Raw genomic sequence first — 20,407 nt, 5'->3', positions numbered from 1 at the left:
ATATACCAAATATGGTATATTTGCAATATTTTATAATTCCACATATTTGCCAAAATAATAAGTGTGGTTATTTGCAGGGAACATGAGTAATGGTGACTTTAATTTCCTTGCACGTGTATGTGTACAACTTTTGCAAATTTTCTGTCAGAATCATGTATTACTTTTGTAGTTAGAACATGTAGTTTAATAATAAATCAACACCCATGAAGAGAACACCTAACAAATATAATTAACATAAATTTATTAATGCGTTTTTAGTTATCACATCAGAAAAAATATACTTTCCAGTCACTATAATTTAGGCATCTTCCAAATTCAGATCTGTTTGGCACAAACAATGATTATCTACTCAGGCACATCACCCACCAATTTTATACGTCATTCTTTCCCCACTAAAGTCAGAAACCATACACTGTCTAAGAAGAACTCTATACCATTCATTCGTAGCACATCAGGGACAAGGAAGAGACATCTCCTTATTTAGATGCACGGGGACATCTCTGAAGCATAAGCATAATTTGGAACCAGCCGTTACTGGTGAGGGAATGTGTCTACAGATGCTGGATGCATTCCTGGGGGCAGGGGAAGGAAGACACGGCTCCCAAACAGGTCCCATTTCTGAGCAGGAAAAGTATCATAGGTTGAAAGAAGGACCTACCAGTTCTCTTAAGTCATTTGAAAGATGACAAGTGAAGTCCAGATTAAAGTACTGGAGGGAGCAGCAAAGAGACTCAAATATCTCTACCTGTGTTTGTGACTAGGGATTGGATCATTTTTATTTTTCAAAACACACTCTGGGGCGTCATTTTCTGAAAGTAGTTCTTGAGTAGGCATAACATGAATTTAACCTTTCTCTAAAGTTTCCAACCCAGTTCTCAGTGCGTCTTGGATTTATGAGATTTCTTCACTCGCTCCTTCTTCCCGAAGCATTTCCGGAAGGCGAAGGCACAGGCCTTAAAGGTGATGAAGATGACTGTCAGCGCGACCGCCAGGAGGAAGCCAATCACATCCAGAGAGTGGTACTGGTACCAGGTGAGGTCATGGGCTGCAGGGCGCAGGTGGGATGCCCCCTTGTGCCTCATCACAAACTCCACCCAGAACACAGCCAGGTCCAGAGGCTCTATGGGGCGGTCCTTGTGAAGTCTGGACAGGCGCATGATGTTTTCCTTATAGCTGAACACAAAGACAGTTATGTGAATGCCTGGAACACCAGCAGTAGTGAACCATCCTCCCTCTATCCTTGCTTCCAGTTAGGAATGCTACCAGATTTTCCAAACGTGGTAGAGTTTCTGTTGTAATCAGAAACACACACTAAATATTCTTTATCTCTTAAAACTGGAAGCTAAAATTTTAAGGTATTTGAAACTTGCTTCTTACTCATCTTCTTCTCTTTTTAGTGATATCTTTATAGGAAATTAGTCTTACTTTTTGGTAACAAGATGATGAAGTAAAGGAACAGGTCATCTCAGAAATTGTTAATGATTTCCCACTCAATGAGATTGCAAATAATCACTTCTAGCCAACGTAAAAGACATTTTAAAGTGCTGTATCCAAGACAGTGATAGACTTTCAACTACTGAGGCATCAGACCATCTAAGTGCTAAGTTTTGCATGAGGGAGTGTCTATGCAGCCTGTTAAGGAAGAAATGAGTTCCTGTTTATTTTGGACTGTGTGAATAGCTGAGTCAATATCCAAATCCAAAATGGGTTTGATACTTCATCCCTTAGCATGGATGAACTAGAAAAAGAAAGAGAAAGAGAAGGAAGAGAAGGAGAAGGAGGAAGTGGCAAGGGAAAGAAAAGAGGGAAGAAACAGAAAAGCAAGACACTTATTCAGGAGTGATTATGGTCATATCAGTCCTTAAACACATCCATTATTTTATGTGGATACATTATTATAATGTACTATTAATATTTGGCCATAAATTCTGTTAAACATTTTCCTTTTATATAAATTGTCTCATACAGAATAGATTTTCTTGGACTTTCACTCATTCATTCAGTATTTATTAAGCACCTGTCATGGCCTGGCTTTATAACCCGATGTTGGAAATTTTTCCCCTTCTCTTTATGTAGGTGCAGTCCCAGTTTAGAGTTTTGGGAACAAGGAGATTCACATGAGATGGGTCAGAAAGGAATAAAGTTAGTAACTTGAACTGACTGATGAGTGTTTGTTTGTTTGTTTTTAAGAGTAATGTACCAGAGAACTTCTACCAAGTCACTTTTAGATTACAAGTAGTTGTCCATACCACTGAACAAAAGGTCAAAGCTACGTCACTAATACGAACCTCAAGAATGAGTTTCCAGCATATGGAAAGAAATCAGGCTTTAACTGTAGTGATGTGTGAGCAGCATGACCTAAGACTGACAAGTCGGGCTGCCAGAAGCCAACTGAAATGATGGATAAGAACCACATCAACTGCTCTGCGAAGGTTGTTACTAACACGGCGGGCACTTTACCCTGGGGTTATGTAGACAATTCTTTTTTAATCAGAAGCATCACACACATGTGAGCACCATCATTTCTTGCCCATTTTCCCTTGTCTAGGCTTGGTTGTTCTCCTGTGTAGTGTCTCCTCCTATGTGAACACATTCCAGTCTTTTAATACCTGTCTTCCTGACCGACGTCTTCTTCAAAATGAAGAAACTATGGGTAAAGGTTCCTGATGCTCTCGTAGATACACACACATACACACATATGCAGCATGTGCACATACATAACTGACTATTGGATGAAGCCCACTCCCGGCCATAACTTCTCCCTATGAGGTTTGATCAGCCTGTTACCTGTAGCATTTGACAGCAACGCAGTAAAGTTCATGCAGAGATAATTTCATCTGACGGCTGTTGCCTATTGATTTGCTTTCAGAGCCACATTTGAGCAAACGTGACTTTGCTTTTATCATAAGCCTTTGTCTGTCATAGCACATCTCTCTCTCTCACACACACACACACACACACACACACACAGATTTTTAAACCCCCATGGACAAAATTTCTCACAGGTTTCAGTGCTGGGAAAAGCCATACCCTTAAGTACCTGATTTGTTTTTATCTTGGACACTATGCTTTTTCTAATGGAATATTTCTCTCTTAGCAGGAACTTATAGATCAGACATCTATTATATTGACATTAATAAATTGAAATTTTAAGTATACCAGGGGAAATAATATTTAAAATCTTTTTAATGATAAATTCCATAGGAATTAAAGCACCTTTGTATAAAATGAGTGGTAATAACCCCAAGTCATCTTACTTACAAACTAGATCTTGGTGTATTTATTTTCCCATCTGAACGGTTATTGTGAGGCGATGGCCAAAATACAAGTAGCAACTATTCCTGGGTAGTTTTTCTCTTACCTTTTTTCATTGATGACAGCTTTCAGGGCATTTTCTAAATCTTTCGAACTCATTTCCAGGACATTCAAGGTCACTCCAGCTCCCCGGGTCTCCATGCGCTTTGCATTGTCCATCTGATCACCAAACAAGGGCATCATCACCATGGGAACGCCATTGCATATTCCTTCATAAATGCCATGGGAGCCGGAATGTGTGATAAAGGCCCGAGTCTTTGGGTGACCTGAGGAGAAAAGCAAGAGTGAGCCACCAGTCAAGCTACCGAGTTGCACCATCTGACATCACCTGGGTCCTCAAAGCACACTCAGGGCCCAGTGCCATCCACATGTGACCCTTGCAGAAATGTGTAAAGCGAATTGGGGCTGAGATACCCTGCTGGGTAAAAGGTAATGTGGGATAGTTGACAATAATCCTTTCTGGCTAAACAACCCTTTAGAGTAGCCCTGCCTGAACCACTTTCTTATTTAACCTCGGTTAGACCCTACATGCTAAATCCCCCCCACGTACCAAGCAGATCATTTTGGGGCAGCCACTTGACAAGTTTTGTATTCTTCGCAAGATTCGGTGGTGGAGTCCCCGTGTACCGCCACAAGACCTTACAGAAGCAAAAAAAAACAAACAAAAAAAATGAGTTTAAGAACATACATATACAACTTGTTTGTACACATACAATTTTAAAACAAGACATCAGCTATAGTAGCTAGAAATTGGAGTCTCTGAATGAATATAACCTTGGAAAAGGTGGGGGGTATGATGATTAAGAAGGCTTTTGGGGACAGGTAACATTCTGTGTCTCATTCCAGAGGCTTGATTCCATGGGTGTGTTCACTTTGTGAATCTGTGAAAATTCAGCAAGTTGTATATCTATGATTTTTGCACTTTTCTGCACTTTAAGGGAAATTACTTAACAAAATGAGTAGGCGTGGAACTACAAAAGCAGAAATATAAGAAATGAATTCAGTGTCCTAACCAACTGCTTTCTGGAGAAATATTCTTATGCAATATGAAGAAACACTATCCTGCTTATTTTATTTTAAAAAACAAATTCTCTTTAATATACTTTTAAGTCAGTTGAGAGAGAAAGAGACCTCCTCATGCAGTGGATCATGGTTTAACTGCATAGTTGAGAGTGAAATAGCAAAAAAAATACCCTTTGGATTATTAATAATAACTGAGAAGTGGCAGGGAAATCCAAGTTTAAAACTCAACTCATAAACTAATTTAGTTATTGGAAGTCTTGGATTAGAACTCTTGTGAAGATAGATTTTAAAAAATCATATAGAATCTTCTTACTGTCTGAGGTATTTTGCCCAAAGCATCAGCAATTTCCATAGCTTTCTGCTCCGGAATCTCTGAGACCATTGAGCCCAAAGAGAAAACCACAATTCCATGTTCTCCAGAAGCATTTACATAGGCTTCAAATTCCTAGAAGCAGAAGAGAAATTTCCAGTTAATTTTTTCTCATATTCTTTGGTGACTGTATGCATTCAGCTCTGAATAAGCTATCTTCCTCTTTAGAAAGTAATTACAGGAGTGTGTATGTGTGTGTGTGTGTGTGTGTGTGTGTGTGTGTATGTGTGATAGACACAAAGTATTAATGTGTGTTGTAACATCCCTCCCTCCCCAAGTCCTTTCCATCCCAAAGGAGGAAGGCTTCCTGCTTACAGAATTATCACCTGGGTTCTCCTCTGAAATGTAGATTCCAAGTCATGAGTCAAGTTTCTGAGAGAAAAGTGATCAGAGGTAAAACCAGATCCTTTTCCCCAGGGCTTCACGCAGCTGGGAAAATTTGGAAGAAATCAGGCTTTGGGGAGGAGGGCTGAAGGAGTGAGCCGAAGGCAACAGGAAGAAGGAAGGAAAGGGGAAGGAGCCTCCTGCAGAGAGGAGCGAGGTTTCCATGAGCAGATTCCATGAAATGAAACATGGGAGGAGAGGAACACTGTCCAAAGAGAATTTCAGCAAACGTTCTGTGGGCTAGAAAACTCTGGCACTGCCTCTCTAAGAAAATCTGTGTAAAAACCCGTATTAGTTTTCAAGACTTCTAGAATATTCTTTTTATGCTGAAAGAATGAATGGAGTCAAAGCACAAAGCTACAGAGGGCATTAAGAATTAGACTCATGATTAAGGAAAAACCTCAAATAGCAAAAAAATCCTTGCACAACTCTTGCTTCCCTGCTGCCTGCAACAGAGCTTCGCTATGGCAGTCAATACACTTGAACGAGTAAAGCTCATATCCATATCAACTCCGTGTTGTACATTACTCCGAAATGTAACCAGTCAACCATGCATTTTCCCAACCCTTCCTGGAGAAGAGTTTCTAAGGTATTTAAGTCAACTTGCCTGCTTTAGCAGAAAGAATATACAGAAACATATGTGAATCTTTCTCTGCTGATTCCGTATGTACTGTAAAAGGTAAACTGTTCCTCCCTAGGTATGAAAAACACAAAATAGGGACAGAAACCCTTGCCAAGTGTGTCCCAGCAATCTGAGCCCCTTCTGTGGGGTTCAGGGAAGGTTAAGGGCATGTGAGTAAGCCCTGACCACCAAAGCCTCTTGGGAGGAAGGCGAAACAGGTGCAATTTTTACCCATGCAGCATACGACCCTCACCTAGTGTCCACTTCCTGTTCCAGAAGGGGTTCCTTAATTCACTATGTCCCTCACGGTCATCCAAGGAAGCCTGCACGTGTGAAGCTGCTCCACTGTCTGAGGAAGCATCCAGCAAAGGTCACCTGCAGGCATACAGCCTTGGCTACTTAAGGACAAAGATCAAGACAAGGCAACGAGACTTTTGGAAGAAACTTCAGGGCCAGATGACCCAAGGAATAAGGAATGGAGAGCAGAGAGAGGGTGGCATGCCGACCCTGTGTGGATTATACCAGCTCGTTCTCATACGCATGTGAGACAGGACCATTCGAACACTAGGGGCGGGATGCATTCTAAGTCCTTCCCCTTACTAACAGCATCCTATTGCCGTGATGATGACTTTTTAAATCAAGGAGTAACTGGGGTGGGGGGGCAGTGTGCCATGCAGCTTGTGGGATCTTAGTTCCCCGACCAAGCACTGAACCCATCAAGTGAGTTTTGGTGTATTTGAGCTATCAACTATGATTGATTTGTTAGTTAACAATGAATCTTACTAGACCCCGAGTAATCTGTGGTTCCCTTGAATGAAGCAGGAAGATGGATATTAGAAAATGTCTGTGTATGTAGGGTGAGAATCAGAGATGGCAGGGATCCTAGCTAGTAAGTACAGGTTCCAGGTTATGACCTGGCAAAGGCCTATCTCTTAAGGAATAAGGGAGAGACTTAGAGATCAATGTCAAATAAAAGCTTTGAAAATGATAGGGATAGCATGAAGGGACAAAATAGATGATTATGTAGTTAATCCCACTAGGAGATTATAAGTAGAAAAATATAGGAGACCCCTGTAAGTTCATGATTACTTGAGAAAGCAGGTTTCCTTAACCACAAAACCAAGCAGGCTTGCTTAACAACAAAACCAGGTAGTAGAAGCATGGTGCATGCCCCCAAACAGTAAAACAATGGTAGCATGAGACCCACATCCTGCCCAGTGAGTACAGTCAGTTAATGATTCCTAGGACTTGCTGTCTGCACACATAATCATGGACCTAGGCTGACCATATAGGGACAAGAAAACTCCCCTGGAGCAGGAGTGGATGAAGGAAGCATGACTCGTGTCTACTCAAGAAAGACAAAGGTCTTCTCCCCCTCCCTGCTTTTCCTTCGATCATAAAACTGTAGCATGCTAAGTTCTCAGGTGTGGCATTTCTCACCCACCCTCTTGTAAGCCTCAAGTGTGTGTGCTCAGTCACTTCAGTTGTGCCCAACTCTGTGCAACCCTGTGGTCTGTAGCCCGCCAGGCTCCTCTGTCCGTGGGATTCTCCAGGCAAGAATACTGGAGTGGGTTGCCATGCGCTCCTCCAAGGGATCTTCCTGACCCTCCAAGGGATCGAGCCTGCAGTGTCTCCTGTGTCTTCTGCATTGCAGGTAGTTTTTTTTCCTTTTTTTCTTTTAATCACTGGAAAGTCCCATGTAAGCCTCATGAGAGAGTCATTTCCTAGGCAGGTTGATAAGAAGTCTAAGGGTCCCCAAGGAGAGAGGGGTCTGGAATTCTCAAGGAGGAAGAAAGGACAAACTTTTTTTTCCTCTACAGTCCTTAGGATTATATAACAGTAATGTATCCTGCCTGAGGACCCTCTCTGGATGAAACCTTCTGGCTCATCCTGTTATCTTAGAATGTAAATTATGGGAGTGGGTCTGGTAAGGTCTGTACAACCCCCGGACGTTCTTTGGATTCATTGGAGAGTATGTACCTCCACTGCAAACACTAGCAAGGGGGCACTCTTTCTGCCCCCTTCTGATGTCTATGTCAGAAGCTTTCTCTAGATCCTTTATACTTTAATAAAACTTTATTACACAAAAGCTCTGAGCAATCAAGCCTCGTCTCTGGCCCTGGATTGAATTCTTCTCCTCCGGAGGCCAAGAATCCCGACATCTTTTCGTGGTTCAGCAACAACCTTTCACTCACAAGCATACTACCCTAATAAATCACTTCTTATCTACCACTCTGCCTCTCACTGAACTCTTCTCTACACTGATACATAAAGAACTATGGTACCAGAACTCTTTGGAATCCCCCTGAAATGACACCAAACTGTTTCAGCAAGATGAAACAGGAATAATGCAATCAGAAGAATAGCAGCATTAGTCAGTGTTGAAACTAGAAGTTGGAGGTGAATGGTGGGTGTATCTCAGGAAGAAAGGAAGGAAACCCCCTAGATTCAGCCTTGGGCAATAACCTTAGCATGATGTGATCTGCTCCCAAACTTCAGAGTCAACGCAAGAGTGCTCCAGGCTTCAAGAAACACACACACTCCCTCTGGGTGCACACACGTGCAGTGGGAATCTACTTGAAGGAAAGAGCGTAAGGCACAAGTAGGGCCATTTCCCTGAACTGTTGGTTATTAATGATCTAATTCACTCCCTGAGAGTCTCCAGCTGGTTTTATATGTCTCCAAAGAATGCCACAGCCATTAGTGAGACTGTGAACTGGGGGCTTCTTAGGACTCTCTGTGTTAAAACCAGAACGTGTGTGAGCGCTAAGTCACTTCAGGTGTGTCTGACTCTTTGCAACCCCAAGGACTGTCGCCCTCCAGGCTGCCCTGTCCACGGGATTCTCCAGGGAAGAACACTAGAGCAGGTTGCCATGCCCTCCTCCAGAGGATCTTCCAACCCAGGATCGAACCTGTATCTCTCACATCTCCTGCGTTGGTGGGTGGATTCTTTACCACTAGCGCCACCTGGGAAACCCTAAAACCAGAACAGTCCTGAACAAACCAGGATGCTGGCTACCCTGGCTCTGACCTAGGAGATTTCAGACAGGGCCCAGCATACCTGATTTTCAGAGACGGCTGCCAACCTTGATTCAGAACATGGCCATAAAGCCCAAATACTGGCCAGCCCTACTCCCAGTGTCTAGTCTGCCCTCACCAGCCTCAGGCCCTCTTTGAGGCCCCTGGCTCCCGGCAGCTGTCTTGCCCTTCCCTATCAGGCTTATCTGAAAGGTCAGGGAGGCAGTGTCATCCTCCCTACCCCCACGCTGAATTTCCTCCATTTTCTAGACCTCTTCTCCTTCACGAAACCCACTCTTAGGGCTTTAACTTTGTCTAGAAAGGACCAAGCCTAATGTCCCTGCTGCACCCATAAAAGGAACACACAGAGCCATAAACAGTGAAAGCTAAATAGTAGCACTTGGCTGAAGTTTAAATGGCATGAAAGTTCATCTACAAATTACAGAATGACAAACTGCAGAGGTTATGGCCAGTGTGGATTCTGGGCCAGTACAGGATTCAGTAATGGTGAGGTCCACCCCATACCTGGCAAAACTTCCCCTAAACCTTGCCCTGTCTTCCCTGCTGGCTCAGAGTAAAGAATCGCCTTGCCAATGCAGGAGATGCAGGTTCAATCCCTGGGTCGGGAAGATCCCTTGGAGAAGAAAATGGCAACCCACTCCAGTATTCTTGCCAGGGAAATCCCAAGGACAGAGGAGCATGGCGGGCTACAGTCCATAAGGTCGCAAAGTCAGACACAACTTAGCGACTAAACAACAACAGCAAGAACACCAAACCTTGCCCTGACTCCACACTCTCTGGAGTGGCCAGAGTGTGAAGCAACATGTTGACAGCAATAAACCTCGATCCCCTACCTTTTATCCCATCCCAGAAAAGATGAGGCCCCCTCAAAGGGAAAACACATGCCTACATGCCCAGGAGGCTTTTTTCCCCCCTACAATAAGCCATTTATTGAAAAAAGAACCTTTTTCTTAAATTTCATTAATCAGCCTTTGGCATAACAGACCTGTGGCTTGCCAACAAGAAAAGGTAAGACTGCACAGGTGAGGAACATCCCACCTCCTACTGCTCCTGTCTGCGCACTGTGGTCCGGGGCCCTGAGAGCTGGTGTCCGCGAGGTAAAGAAGCTGGGTGCCAAGTGCCGTTACTACTGGACACGGACCCCTGCCTCCATCATCGCCGTGTCTCGGGTGACTGAGAACCGTGACATTTAGTGTAGTATTGTTGACCCTTCTAGGTTCAAAAGCATTTGTAGTGTTATCAGGAATCCTGGGCCTTGTTAATCTCCTGTTTGTCAAGTGTACTGACTTTGAAACCCAGGAGGCTTTTACTAGAAGTGCTGACCTTGGCTGTGAGTTTAGTATTTTGAGTTCCAGGCTTTTATTGGATTTTTCCTTCCCAAATGCCTTTCATTTTGCAAGGAGACGCATGAAACAGTATGTTGGAAATGTGTTGCTTTATCATTATACATTTAGAGCCACTTAGGAACACTGCAAGCTTCCTTGTCACCACTCTTTCTTCTCCTCTTCGTCATCTTCAAGTCTGTTCTTACTGATCCTCTGTTTGACTGTTTTCGTTACAACCAGTGTGGATGCGTGGACACCATCTCTGGATCTCTGTGTATTCTCAGAGATGTTCTCAGCCTGAGAGGGGACTGACATCTTGGAATTCTTGAGTGTCATGCCTTTGCTCTCAACATTGTTCTACCACTTTATTCTTTGACGGCATCCCAAAGGTATGCCCAACACCAAGCTGTGCTTTCTTTAGGGACTCTCATTAACAAAGATTTCATGCTTATACTTGAAAAGTTCAGGACTTTTACCAACAGCTTTGGGAATAGTATGATCCCCAGTAGAGGGAAGGAAGTGCAGAGCAGCACTCTCTAATTAACCAAGGGGGAAAAAAGATAATAGCAATGTGACAGACCAGCATAAATCAAGAAAAAAGGAAGATGGCAAAGCAAAGTAAAAATAAACTGCAAGAGTTATAATCATATGTATTGATTGTTAAATGCAAACAGGCAAAATTCAACTGTTAAAGGAATCTGCCTGACTAGGTTAAGAATATTGGCTCTGTAGATTTTTTGATTTTATTTTGTTGTGTTTATCTTTTGGCAACATGGTATGTGGGGTCTTAGTTCCCTGACCAAGAATCAAACCCATGCCCCCTTCATTGGTAGCACAGAATCTTGACCACTGGACTGCCAGGGAAGTCCCTGCTTCATGTTGTTTAAAGAAAAGGAAGAAGGTTGAAGACCTGGAGTACTAAGGAGGCACTAGAAAAATGTAAACAAAAATAGTGCAGGAATGGTGATATTAGTATCTAAAAATGGAATTTCAAATTAAAAGCATTTCAGTAAGACAATAGGAACTACTATCAGGTACAATTTACAGAAATATTCTCACATCTAAGCTCACTTGCACCAAACAAGGCAGCAACCAACACACATTCAATACAATTTACCACTTAAAGGGAAAATATGTCAATACATGATATAAAGATGTGATATCAAGAAAGACAGTTGATAAAGTTCTGCAGCCTCTCCCATGAAACATCCTAAATAAAGAAAGAAATCACTTAAATAAATAAAAGCTGTTTGCCAAAAACGCAACAGCAAACATGCAAAAATATCTTGCTTGAATCTGCTGGCTAATTTTCTTTCCTTTGATCTGAGATATGCCCGTTGGTTTGATGACATTTCACCCCTTTCTTTTTCTCTGTCTGAAAAAGAACCATTAATGGATTTCTACACTTCTGGATTTTTTCATCTTGCTTTCAGAAAATCAACAACACACCTTCTTCCTTCACCAGACCACCCCATTAGATACAAACATGTCCAGCAGACCGTGGTGGTCTCAGAATCTTGTGGCCAGGGGGTCTTTGAGGGCTTATGAGATCTCTCCCCACATTACAGGGGTGGAATCAGAGCCCCATTCAGGAGCCCCTGTTTTGCAGCAGTGGGATGGAGGTGTCCGGGTAGCACCCAACTTCTCACCTGGTGTTATTCCTGCTGCCCAAAGTTTCCGCTGGCTATGACAATTATGTAATCATTTAAAACATGAGGGCTGCTCTGGTGGCTCAGTGATAAAGAATCTGCCTGCTGGTGCAGGAGACTCAGGTTCAATCCCTGATCTGGCCAAGGAGCAACGAAGCCCAAGTGCCACAAGTACTGAGCCTGTGCTCTAGAGCCCAGGAGTTACAACTACTGACGCCAGGCCTCCCTAGAGCCCGTGCTCCTGAACAAGAGAAGCCACCGCCATGAGAAGCCTGTGCACCGCAACGAAGAGTAACCCCCTCTCGCCACAACTAGAGAAAAGCCAGGGCAGCAACAAAGATCCAGCACAGTAAAAAATTATTATTTTAAAAAATAATATAAAATATGAATCATGTCAGAAGCTCACTGGAAATAAAATTCATCACTCTATGAGGGTGATAGTAGCCCCTGGTAGGAGCCAGACTCAGCATCTGGAAAGTACTTGGGCTACCAGCAGATCCCCAGCCTATACTCGAAGAATAAATGAAGGAACGCCCACTGAAATGTCACCTACTTGAAGAATCCTTCCCAAATCCCCATTAGAAGGAACCTCTCCTGCTATTCTCTACCCCATCTGTAGAGATTTGGAAAAGAATGTCAACGCTATTTTTTTTTTCCTGCAAACTTCCAGTTGTGGAAGGTGAAAACATTAATAAATAAGCATTTAAGAGAGTGAGATGCATGAGCTTTGAATCCAACATCAGAACCTGGCTGTCTAGTGATTTGCTTTATTATAGGAAATGGAACTGCCGTATTCAGCTTCCTATTCTCTAGAAACTGGACTTTTAACCGGGAACATAAAGGCAATTTTCCCTGCCACACAAGATCTATAGATGCCAAAGAATTATTTCAGCAATCTTGACTTTTGTGAGCCTGACCTGACCATGGGCAAAGTGCATGCTGCACAATTTTGTTCTCTGCGAGGAACCCTGGACCCAGGGCCCTGTGTTTATGGCATTTAACCCATGTCATATCTAATCGATTACTATCCACCGGAGCACACTGAATAAAATGGCCAAAGTACACTTTCCTAAAGTCTCCGATAAAAAAAAAAAAAACCTAGAAGAAGATGCCAAAGAGTCATAAACCACAACACACTCCTAAGAGACTGGTGAAATAGAAACGAACAAGAGGAGGCATTTGAGGCTGTCTCAGCAGATCCATGACAATTTCATCCACTCAAAGTTCTTGCCAGAACACAGGTATGTAAAGTTCCCACTCAAATACACACCTGAGAGAGTGGCTTTTTGTGAGCGCAGTTGATCCCACCAACAAAAACTATGTTGGGCATGATGGGCCTCGGGAAATTAAATACAAAGTCACTTCTGAGAATCCAGACAGACCCAGAGCTCATGAGATCCTGAACAGTCATGTCTTTCTGAAGGATTTCCGAGGCAAGTAGCCCATACGGGGTATAAACCACATCGCACAGCAAACTCTCTGTCAAGATGATGAACATGTTCTTCACCCGCTGCAAGAAGGTCATGTGATCTGAGTTAAATGACAGATACCTGGGCACGTAGGATGGTGGGCTGGGGCTCTGGGTACCCTGAAAGTCCAGGCTGCAAGGCAGTCCATTCAAGAAGAACACGGCAGGCACAGACAGGTACTGGGCCACAATGGGGCCGCAGGGAAGGAAAGGGTCTGTCAACACGGCGTCGAAGCTACTTGCCGCCAGGGAGGCCATCAGCTCCTTGTTGTGCAGTAAGTGGGAGCAGGCAGAGAAGAGCAGAGCCGAGTCCCTTTTGACTTTCTGATATGTTGTGATCACGCGCTTCAGGAAAGGTTCATCCCCAAAAACAGTACGCCCGAGGCTGATAAAAGTCTCTTCCAAGTCCTCCCTTTGGAATGGCACAGGGTACCTCTTCAAGGTGTAGAATGCTTCCTCTTTAATGTACACGGAGGCGTCAGGTGCCAGGACCACTATGTCATGTCCCCTCCGCTGCAGTGGCTGGAGGGGTCCGACCAAACTCAGCCAGTGGCTGCCGTCTACCGGGACCACCAGCAGCTTCCCGCCCTGGGACACGGAGGGGCCGAGCGCACAGAGCAGCAGGAGCAGGGCGACTGGGCGTTCCCCCTGGGACCCCGCTGTCATGCTTGCCCTGCTGTTGCTACCAAGACGGTTGCCTGCCTCACTCACGCAAGGCAGGAACCAAACTATACACACAGTTAATGTTTGCTCGTGTCACGTGACCATAGCTGTCAGTCAGCTACAGACTGCTGGGCGTTTACTTTTTGAGATAAAGAGGGCAGGGCTTTCTAGGTCTCACCACAGGCAACAGTTTAATTGGCTGGAAGTCCCTAAGCACCACTCGAATCGCATTCTTTTTTTATCTTTTCAATTGAACTATACTCGATTTACAATACTGTGTTAGTTTCAGGTGTAGAACAAAGTGATTCAGTGATTCAGAAGCGTGCGTGCTCACGCTTCTGCACTCTTAAGCTCCCTCCCCTCCCTCCCCTGCCCCGAGCACTCAGGAGTTCACCAAGATCAAGATTCTAGGTGAGAGGAAAAGAGGTGGCAAGGGTTTGGCTCATAGGTGTGCGCTTATCTGTCATTCTGAAATTCATAGTCCAATTTAAACAATAAGGGCAGTCATTCTTCTAAAGTTTCAGTGTCACGAGTGTTCATCTGTAGATTACACAGAGCAAAGGGCTGTAAAAACACGGTCACCACGTTAATGATTTTATGACTTTACTGCATCAGGCAGAGCCTCAGGACTTTCTGAGGTCTCTGTGCACTTGAATGGTTTAAGAGTGTGACTCTGGCCAAGACCAGGAATTGTTCTTAACCAAAATGAATAGCAGGCAGTCCACACCCACTCTCAAAAATTATGCCCAAGAACCATGACTAAGCAATCCAATAAAACTTCTGCCCTGCAACCTGTGGAGACCTGACACTCAACATCCACTGTCAATTCCCCCACTCATCAAAGATTTATGGCAAGTGTTGGCCCTCCCGGCATGATTTGAGGAGCCGGGGCCCAAAATCCAAGTTAGGCATGGTCTGTGCCTGTCAAGAGGGCTCTGGCGGACAAACAACAGGGCAATTACAGGGCAGGCTGAGATGTGCCGGGGTTGCGGCGCATGGGTGGCCGAGGAAACCAAGCAGGGTGGTGATGTAGTCTTGCTCTGAGGTCTACTGAAGGGTGGGGTGTCTGCAAGAGCATTCCCAGACCCACTGGAAGGTGATTTCTTTTAAAGCTGAAGCCGCGCTGAAGTGAAGTGACGAAACTCACCCTCCCAACTATTCCTAGCTCTTTTGATGGAATCAAACTGGAGCTGCTTGCTACTAAACTGAAAACGGTTACATAAACAAGTCCACTCCTCTGGATAATCTGTGAGGCCCTCCAGGGGAAACAAAGTCATCTTCCTTGACTCTCCATAGCATTTTGCTTTATTCTGCCTTGTCACTGTCGCCATTTACTTGTTCAGTCGTGTCCAATTCTTTTGCAACCCCGTGGACTGTAGCCTGCCAGGCTCCTCTGTCCACGAGATTTCCCAGGCAAGAAAACCAGAGTGGGTTGACATTTCTTTCTCCAGGAGAGCTTCCCAACCCAAGGATCAAACCCACGTCTCCTGTGTTGACAGGTGGACTTTTTTTTTTTTAAACCATTGAGCCTCCAGGGAAGCCCCTATTCTGCCTTGTATCCTTCAGCAATTTTCCTATCTGAGTTCCCTACTAGACTCCTTCTCTGCCTCTATCTCTACCTATCCACGACTTTGCAGACAGTAAGACTCAGTAAATGTTTCTGTATGGATGTGATGCTCCTTCTTCCTTTGCTCTAGGCCCTATTTCCAACCCAGCAAGTGCCAAATCTGGGTCATTCTACCACCGGTTCTCAGACCCAGCTGCCATGGCTTTGTTTCTAGGCCCCAGCCTCCAAGGCTCTTAATCCCTACCTCTCCCTTTTGATTCCCTGCATCGGCCATCCATGGCACAGTCCCATGCCACCACCACCCCTGAAACCTTGGTCAACACATTCCTAGGGCCCAGAATAAATGCAGACTCCTCAGTCTTGCCCTCGGAACTCCCTGGAATGGACTCCATCTCATTCCACTTCTCTAGCCCTCCTGCTTAACCGCTCTCTCTGACTCTTTCCTTCCTGCCATTCTGAATCACTTAACCTACCCCAAACACACCTTGTACTTTTCCATATTGCTTTGTTCACACTGGACTCTATTACCAATCTCTACTTTTCTACTATTGTTTATTGCGTGCTTCCCAAGTGCCAAGCTGGCTTAAGTTTCTCAAGGTGATATGGAATCAGCAGTTTGTTCTGGTGAAAAGGTGAACCCTTTTGGATCTATTACCTTTTATGATGAAATAGTGAGTTCATTGGTTAATCATTTCCTCTTAGAACTAAGTGAACTTTATTGGTGTTGCCTCACCATTTATCAAGGCAAAGAATATAGTGTCAGAGAAAGAAAAAGGAGGGAGTGGAAAAGAGCCAGATGTCAAAAAGAAAATCATGGTGATACAACAGTTTTAGCAGAAATAATCACAGAATCCCAAGTTTACAGGCAGCACTTAAACATGGCCAGCAGTTTTCATCATTTTGATATATTGGGTCAGGAGTTAACAAACTATGAGGATTTTTTGGGGGGATCCCCAAAAAATCTTCAGAGAATTTTGCAAAGTTAAAATTATTTATAAGATAATGATATTGACTTTTGAATACACTGGAGTTCCCCAGTGACTACATGATACATGATATAACAATACATTGAATTCAGAAGCAGATATAAAAATCTAGCTCTTCTGTTAAGCCAGAGAGATGTAAAAAAAAAAAAGAAAATGATGCTACTGTTTATTAAATTTGTTTTGAAAGAGTTATTTTCCATAAATATATGATTTATATTAGCATGTAATGGGTTTATCATTATTAAATTGACTTTAATTTTTGCTGGAGCAAGTACTGATAGATATAACCCACATAAACAAAAACAAAAGGGTCCTGAGGCAAAAAAATTGGAGAAATGCTGTCCTAGACAAATGCTAAGAGTGTTTGTTTATCAGACAAGGATCAGACTAAACTCACTTCTGTTATTCTACTCTACCCCCAACTTAGAAATATCAATAACCTCAGAAATGCAGATGACACCACCCTTATCGCAGGAAGTGAAGAGGACCAAAGAGCCTCTTGATGAAGGTGAAAGAGGAGAGCGAAAAGGGTAACTTAGAACTCAACAGTCAAAAAACAAAGATCAAGGCAGCAGTCCCATCACCTCAAGGCAAATAGATGGGGAAACAATGACAGGCTATTTTCTTGGGCTTCAAAATCACTGCAGATGGTGACTGCAGCCATGAAATGAAAAGATGCTTGCTCCTTGGAGGAAAAGTTATGACCAACAGAGACAGTATATTAAAAAAGCAGACACATTACTTTGCCAACAAAGGTCCATCTAGTCAAAGCCATGGTTTTTCCAGTAGTCATATATGGATGTGAGAGCTGGACTATAAAGAAAACTGAGCGCCAAAGAATTGATGCTTTTGAACTGTGGTGTTGGAGAAGACTCTTGAGAGTCCCTTGGACTGCAAGGAAATCCAATCAGTCAATCCTAAAGGAAATCAGTCCTGAATATTCATTGGAAGGACTGATGCTGAAGCTGAAACTCCAATACTTTGGCCACCTGATGCAAACTCATTGGAAAAGACCCTGATTCTGGGAAAGACAGCAGGCAGAAGGAGGAGAGGACAGAGGATAAGATGGTTGGATGGCATCACCCACTCAATGGACATGAGTTTGAGCAAACTCTGGGAGATGGTGAAGGACAGGAAAGCCTGGCTGCAGTCCATGGAGTCGCAATGAGTTGGACACGACTGAGCGACTGAATAACGGGACAACAGCCCCCACCTCAAGCCAAGGGAAAGCCTGATGTCAAGCCTACTTTAAGAAAATGACTTTCTTTCTTAATGCAAGACCTTGATTTCCTGACCAGAGACGGAACCGGCGCTCCCTGTGGTCATAACCACAGGACCATCAGGGAGGTGCCTGTGAGAACTATCTGCTAAGGCGGTCAGAGCCACATCTCCCCGTTTGGCGATAACCGCTCGGCGGAGGTCGGGTGGGCGGAGCAAGTGAGTGGGCGGGTCCTCTGCGGCTGCGTGAAACCTGTCACAGAGCACCGCGTGAGCAATGCATTCTGGGCTCGCCCAATGAGACGCGGCGTCATCACAAGGGGCGCCCACTCCGGGCAGCCTGGCCTGGTGGGCACTCGGCCCGCGCCCCGGGGGCTGCCAGCCAGCACCTGTCCTTGGCCCGCGGGGCCGTTCCCGACCTTCCAAGATGGTAGACTACTACGAGGTGCTGGGCGTGCCCCGCCAGGCCTCCTCAGAAGCCATCAGGAAGGCCTACCGCAAACTGGCGCTCAAGTGGCACCCGGACAAGAACCCCGAGAACAAGGAGGAGGCGGAGAGGCGATTCAAACAAGTGGCCCAGGCCTACGAGGTGTTGTCCGACGCCAAGAAAAGAGACGTCTACGACCGCTACGGCGAGGCGGGAATAGAGGGCGGCGGCAGGCCATTCGAGGACCCCTTTGAGTGCGTCTTCACCTTCAGGGACCCGGCCGACGTCTTCAGAGAGTTCTTCGGCGGCCGGGACCCCTTTTCGTTCGACTTCTTCGGAGACCCGCTGGAGAACTTTTTGGGGGGTCGGAGGAGATCCCGGGGAAGCCGAAGCAGGGGGTCCGCGTCGCTCTTCTCCGCCTTCAGTGAATTTCCAGCATTTGGAGGTGGTTTTTGTCCTTTTGATACGGGGTTTACCTCATTTGATTCCATTGGGAATGGGGGCCTCTCTTCCGTCTCCATGTCCTGTGGTAGTGGGGGGACAGGCAACTTTAAATCCATGTCGACTTCCACCGAAATCCTGAATGGCAAAATGATCACCACCAAGAGAATCGTGGAGAATGGCCAAGAAAGGATAGAAGTGGAAGAAGACGGGGAGCTGAAGTCCCTGATCATAAATGGCAAAGAGCAGTTGTTAAGCAGTGACACCAAGTGATCCTGGTCCACGTGGAACTTAGAGCACAGCTTGAGGAATAGCAGGGTGTTCTCTTTTTTTTTTTTTTTTTTTGAAGATTGCAAGCGAGCTCTACATGCAAAACAACTGGACTCAAGAATTTATGAACAGTTCGTGCCAACGCCTATTTGTTGCTACTGTTGGGCCACAGAATAGGACCTTTGTTTTTCCTTAAAACTGTTGTAAATATCTGTATGCACTTTGCTATTTATTAAACATAACCCCAGGGCAGACACTGCTTATTTCGTGTTACTGAGACAAAATGTTCACCAGGGCACCTTCAACCTGGCCTTTCCACTTTGTTTGCAGTGTGAATCTAGTGGTTTGCTCTGAGGTTAACGTTCACAAGGTAAATCAGTTTACTTCCTTTTATTAGCACAAAGTAGTAAGAGATATGAATATATTAATAATACTTTTGGTTTAAAGACAGCGTTTAGTTCCACATATTGCTGGTGACACAGGGAGAGTTAACTGTTTAAATATAACGTTAAGCCTAGGCTTTATAAAAACAGGTAAGCCTGACAAAGGTAATGTATTTAGTTTCTCACGCCTGCGCTAACAATTTACCACAAATTTGGTGACTTGGAACAATGTGTACTTACTCTCTTAAAGATCTGGAGGTCAGAACTCTGAAGTTGGTTTTATAGGAATGAAGTCACTACTAACAGGGAACACGGATGGGCAAGCTGTAGTCCAAATAGTTGCGGAGTCTAATACAGCTGAGCAACTACACACACACACACACATTCTCTCTGTCTCTCCCCCCTCCTCCTCCCTCTCACTCATTCTCCCTCCAAAGGCTAGGGCAAAACACATAAGTGAATTCCTCACAGTTACACGATTGATTATGAGCAGCCTCAGGACAGTATTCAGATCTCTTGACTTAAGTGATAATTTAAAAAAAAATAAAAAGAATGGTGGTGATGACCAAAAACAATGAAAATCTCATTGCTAGCTCTTGATTGGTTCTACAACTATGACGGCTGGAAATGTAAAAAGCATTTCCGTAAGGCTACACACAATTTTCTCATTGCCATGTGCACACTATATCTCATCTCAGGTTGACAAAAGCCAGAAATTTTGGAAAGCTTTGAATAGTGCAAAGTTTGGAATATTGATTGAGTGGTGCGACATACACAGATCTGAGAGGTAGCTTTCTGTTGGCACATTTTATGCCCTCAGAGAAATCTTTTTGGGCATAGTTGCTTTATGATATTCCATTACAAAGTGTGTGACCCCCACTTGTTGGTCATCTCCAAAGAAAGGTTTGCATAAGGCGTGAGAGTGAAAAGATATATGAACTGGACAGACTAAAAATGCAGCTTGTTCTCTCATCTGAAATTATAATCACCCTATTTGTGAGTCTACCACCCAGGGTATGGGTCTTGATTATACTGTATCTTCATCTCTCCTACACATCTCATTGTGGTTCCTTCTTTATATCTTTAATTATAGACTGTCTTTTCTGCTAGTTTTCAGGCCTTTCACATCAGTATTCTGTAAATGGTAATACTGGTATTCCCTGGTATCTCAGCTGGTAAAAAATCTGCCTGCAGTGCAGTAGACCCCAGTTGCATTCCTGAGTTGGTAACTCAGCTGGTAAAAAAAAAATCCACCTG

General features: G+C 44.2%; 2 protein-coding genes across 3 annotated transcripts in view; one reads left to right on the top strand and one right to left on the bottom strand.

Annotated features, from left to right (window-relative positions):
* Window positions 1-228: 228 nt before the first annotated feature.
* Window positions 229-20,407, bottom strand: part of LOC136164920 (UDP-glucuronosyltransferase 1-6-like) — a 127,139-nt gene continuing 106,960 nt past the window's right edge. The window contains exons 1-5 of one of the 2 annotated variants that reach the window (XM_065930601.1): window positions 12,998-13,861; window positions 4,652-4,783; window positions 3,866-3,953; window positions 3,362-3,581; window positions 229-1,173 (exon numbers count right to left, since the gene is read on the bottom strand). In XM_065930601.1, the coding sequence (XP_065786673.1) occupies window positions 876-1,173; window positions 3,362-3,581; window positions 3,866-3,953; window positions 4,652-4,783; window positions 12,998-13,861 (1,602 nt within the window). In that variant the 3' untranslated portion in view covers window positions 229-875. Of the gene's footprint in view, window positions 1,174-3,361; window positions 3,582-3,865; window positions 3,954-4,651; window positions 4,784-12,997; window positions 13,862-20,407 lie in introns of those variants that run through there. The other variant, XM_065930592.1, reaches the window with a different exon arrangement.
* Window positions 18,057-18,770, top strand: LOC136164915 (dnaJ homolog subfamily B member 3-like). The gene has a single exon (XM_065930580.1). The coding sequence runs from the start codon at window positions 18,057-18,059 to the stop codon at window positions 18,768-18,770; it is 714 nt and encodes a 237-aa protein (XP_065786652.1).

Source organism: Muntiacus reevesi, chromosome 1 (assembly GCF_963930625.1).
Source record: "Muntiacus reevesi chromosome 1, mMunRee1.1, whole genome shotgun sequence".
NCBI classification, from domain to species: Eukaryota; Metazoa; Chordata; class Mammalia; order Artiodactyla; family Cervidae; genus Muntiacus; species Muntiacus reevesi.
The sequence above is the reverse complement of the archived record's forward strand: the minus strand, read 5'-3'. Positions and strand labels throughout refer to the sequence as shown.

Coding starts and splice junctions, on each gene's coding strand:
- LOC136164915 (XM_065930580.1), top strand. CDS start 18,057: ATGGTAGACTACTACGAGGTGCTGGGCGTGCCCCGCCAGGCCTCCTCA.